At 42.6% G+C, this 4575-nt stretch overlaps 1 protein-coding gene across 1 annotated transcript; it reads left to right on the top strand.

Annotated features, from left to right (window-relative positions):
• Window positions 1-348: 348 nt before the first annotated feature.
• On the top strand, window positions 349-1408 carry LOC102396132 (olfactory receptor 9A4). Its single transcript, XM_025290741.3, is given in 1 exon segment — window positions 349-1408. A coding segment is annotated over 1 exon segment (945 nt). The 3' UTR covers window positions 1294-1408.
• Window positions 1409-4575: the final 3167 nt, after the last annotated feature.

Raw genomic sequence — 4575 nt, 5'->3', positions numbered from 1 at the left:
CCGGATCTAAGGGACTGACTCAGCATCAAAACGGGCCAATTTTTCAGGTCTTAACCTGTGAGAATGCACATCTAGTGGGGAAAAAAGACAAGAGAGGTGTTCTTCACACAAATGGAGAGGATGTTACCTTCATCCATTCCAGGCAGTGAACTTCAGCTGGACCGGAGGTGACAACATTTAGATCTGACTTTGTGCAGAGCATCCTTATAGGGGCACTTCACCTGGTTCCCAGGTTGGAAATGGTTCCTCATCCTAGGCTGTCCTTCTCTCTTGTGAGCAAGACCTTGTGGAGCAGCGTTTCTTTTCTGTTGATCTCTAGGTTTCCCAAGGAGCAGAAACAAGGACTGAATGATGAGCAATCACTCAAGTGCCATGGAATTCTGCCTTTTAGGGTTTCCTGGGTCCCAAGAACTACATCACATTCTTTTTGCTATATTCTTTCTCTTCTACTCAGTGACAATAATGGGGAACACCGTCATCATTGTGATTAGCTGTGTTGATAAACATCTACATTCCCCTATGTATTTCTTCCTTGGTCATCTCTCTGCCGTGGAAATGCTGACAACATCTATTATCGTCCCCATGATGCTCTGGGGGCTGCTGCTCCCTGGGATGCAGACAGTATCTCTGACTGCATGTGTTGCCCAGCTCTTCCTGTACCTTGCTCTGGGGACCACAGAGTTTGCACTGTTGGGAGTGATGGCTGTGGACCGTTAAGTGGCTGTCTGTAACCCTTTGAGGTACAATACCATTATGAACAGCCACACCTGCATCTCGGTGGTGATTGGGTCATGGGTGTTTGGGTTCCTTTCCGAAATCTGGTCAGTCTATGCCACATTTCAGTTTACCTTCTGCAAATCAAACGTCTTAGACCATTTTTATTGTGACCGAGGTCAGTTGCTCAAACTATCGTGTGATGACACTCTTTTCACAGAGTCTGTTCTGTTTTTAACGGCTGTTTTCATTATCATTGGTTCACTGGTTCCAACAGTTGTCTCTTACACCTACATCATCTTCACCATCCTCAAGATCCCCACTGCCTCCGGCCGCAGGAAAGCCTTCTCTACGTGTGCCTCCCACCTCACCTTTGTTGTCATCGGCTATGGCAGCTGCTTGTTCCTCTTTGTGAAACCCAAGCAAACGCAGGCAGCCGAGTACAATAAGATAGTCTCCCTGTTGATTTTTGTGTTAACCCCTTTCCTGAGCCCTTTCATCTTCACTCTCCGGAATGACAAAGTCAAAGAGGCCCTTCGAGATGGAGTGAAACGCTGCTGTCAACTCATCAAGGATTAACTCTTCTCTCAATTTTGATCATATGATCTTGACTTTAGATGACTCAGCTACCTAGAAAATGCTACCCTTTACCATTGTCCCTATTCCAAAAATAAAATACAATGTACAACTCCTGATCAGGTCATGGAAGTAGAAGGAATGCAGAAATGATATCCAAGCTGTACTCATTAGAAACTCACAGTGTTTGCTTCTATTTGCTTCCCCTGTGAACTCAAGAAAGTATATTTGGAGGATGTGGGACGACCTAGAAAAAAGAAAAGCATACATTTTCATAAATGTTCTATTGGACCCATACTGGTTTATAATTCATCTTGAAAATGGATTTCCTGGGAGAGTAATGAAATGGGCGTGTGAGGGGTGAGATGGATGGATAATGAATTCAAAGGCAGAGATGTGCACTTTGTTCCTCATAAGCTCTTCCTAGTTCTTTTCCTATACTTTTGTGAAATTTCTTGACAAGATGGCCGTAAGTTTTAAAATGTCCTGTTTCTCTTTGTCTCTGTTTGTTTCATATTTTCCTGGACTCCTTGCTACCAATAAGTACACATGATGTTATATCCATTTTGCCACAGAATGAATCTAGAGGGGTGATATGGAGATGGGAATCCTTCTCACTTGGCAAATGTTGCTGATGTAAAGATATGGAAATATTTTGGTCAGAAGGAGGAAAAACTTCCTTTCGCTACACTTCAGGGCATTGCTTTAGCCCCTCCCTTTTGAGGTGTACGTGTGGTAGAGACAAAGAAGAGTGAAATAACTAGTTCTGGAGGGAGCATCTTGTGTTTCACTGTCCCTGAACACAGCTCTTTCTGTTCTGACCTCTCCCAGACCCAGACTTCAGGCTTAAGAATGCATTTTGAGTCTTTGTTTTCAAATCCAAGTGTCCCTTTCATAGGTTTTCTCTGCGGGCCGACCATAACAAACGAGTACTACCCACTTCATTCCCAGTTCCTCAGCAATTGTAGGGCATGGCTGTTTGGCAGGGTAATGACTTAAATTTCACATTGTTGGAGGAAGGGCTTTGGAGGTAGGAGTTTACTGAAAATGATGGCACTCAGTACCTCCTACCAGCTCTGAAATGAGAGGGGCAACTGAGATGCCCAGCAGAGGCTGATGGGCTTACTTATGTTTTCCAAGAGTACTGTGTGAGGATGCCTTTCTGTTGGTGGGCATAGGCAAGACCACCTTGCCTATTGAGTTACTTGTACTGAATAGGACCCCGAGAGAAGGTGGTGAGTGAGACCTTCAATCCAACCCATGCTCTGCTAGCAGCAAAGGGGCCCTGGTGGGACTGTGCTGGTTGAGAAAGGGTTGCAGACTCAAAGACAGCGACCCCTTCCTCTCAGGTTCATTTCATGAGGTCTCTTCTTCCTAGAGGAATCCCATTGTTCTAGTTCACTCACACAACAAGAGGACCTTTTTCTGATTTTCACAAAGCCTTGCACATCCTAGGCAGTATCCTGTGAGGTAAGTAATATGATGTCCATTTCACAAATGAGAAAATAGTGTGGATAAGAGATTAAGTGCCTTGCCAAACATTACTCCATCATCAACTGTATCATATTCATCAGGTTGGAAAAGAGTAAACCTCTGGGAATACTGAATTGATGTGAATTCTGGAGAATAGACTTTGATACATTTCTTATGAGAATATAAAACACTGTGGTCAAGGTAATTACAGAATCTACTCATGGGCATCACCAGATGGTCAATACTAAAATCAGATTATGTTCTTTACAGGGGAGATGGAGAAGCTCTAAACAGTCAGCAAAAACAAGACCTGGAGCTGACTGTGCCTCAGAGCATGAGCTCCTTATTGCAGATTCAGCCTTCAAATGAATAAGGTAGGGAAAACCACTAGACCATTCAGGTATGACCTAAATCAAATCCCTTATGATTATGCAGTGGAGGTGATGAATAGATTCAAGGGATTAAATCTGGTAGACAGAGTACCTGAAAAACTATGGATGGAGGTTTGTCACATTGTACAGGAGGCACTGACCAAAACCATCCCAAAGAATAAGAAATGTAAGAAGGCAAAGTGGTTGTCTGAGGAGGCCTTAGAAATAGCTGAAGAAAGAGGAGAAGTGAAAGCAATAGAGAAAGGGAAAGATATATTCAACTGAATGCAGAATTCCGGAGAATGCAAGGAGAGACAAGAAGTTCTCCTTAAATGAACAATGCAAAATAAATAAATAAAATAACGGAAAACAATAGAATGGAAAAGACTAGAGACCTCTTCAAGAAAATTGGAGCTATCAAGGGTACATTTCTTAAAAGAATGAGCACAAAAAGGTGAAAAATGGTAAGGACCTACAGAAGCAGAAGAGATTAAGAAGAGGTGGCAAGAATACACAGAAGAACTGTATAAAAAGGTCTTAATGACTTAGATAACCATAATGGTGTGGTCACTCATCTAGAGCCAGACATCCTGGAGTGTGAAGTGAAGTGGAACCTAGGAAGTATTAGTTTGAACAAAGTTCAGTTCAGTTCAGTTGCTCAGTTGTGTCCGACTTTTGCAACCCTATGGACTGCAGCATACCAGGCTTCCCTGTCCATTGCCAACTGCCAGAATTTACTTAAACTCAGGTCCATTGAGTCGGTAATGCCATCTAACCATCTCATGCTCTGTCGTCCCCTTCTCCTCCTGCCTTCAATCTTTCCCAGCACCAGGGTCTTTTCAAATGAGTCAGTTCTATGCATCAGGTGGCCAAAGTATTGGAGTTTCAGTTCCAGCATCAGTCTTTCCAACGAATATTCAGGACTGATTTCCTTTAGGATGGACTGGTTAGTAGAATAGATGCAATTATTACCCCAAGGGTCAGAACATTATCCACTAAAGAAATAATAGAAAAAATAGTCCTTCCTCGACTGCCACAAATGACTTTCATTCCACCCTTGCTTCCCTCTTTCTCTCTCTTTTTCAGCAGTCTGAGAGATGTTTTAAAACACAGACTAGATTGGGTCTCTTCTCTGATTAAAAGCTTCTCTGTTTCTTATGGTCAAAACCCCACGTCTTATAAAGCCCTGCAAGATTCTTAGAAATGCTTTTTTATAATGTCATCTGGTAGTACTCAACCTTCATCCTATGCTTCTAAAAATGTTGACATTCTTTCAGTTCTTCAAGGGCAATGTTACATGCTACTCCACTTCTTAGAGTGTCTATCCCATCTCTTATCCAGCTTTGCTGAGTTAGAGTCAAATACCACTTAATTATCACCCTCTTGTAGATACTTTCATACCTGAAAGTCATGTTCAGGCTCCCTGCCAAGTCCTCTCCAA

This window comes from Bubalus bubalis, chromosome 8 (genome assembly GCF_019923935.1).
Source record: "Bubalus bubalis isolate 160015118507 breed Murrah chromosome 8, NDDB_SH_1, whole genome shotgun sequence".
NCBI lineage: Eukaryota > Metazoa > Chordata > Mammalia > Artiodactyla > Bovidae > Bubalus > Bubalus bubalis.
This window is presented reverse-complemented; position numbering and strand designations above follow the sequence as displayed.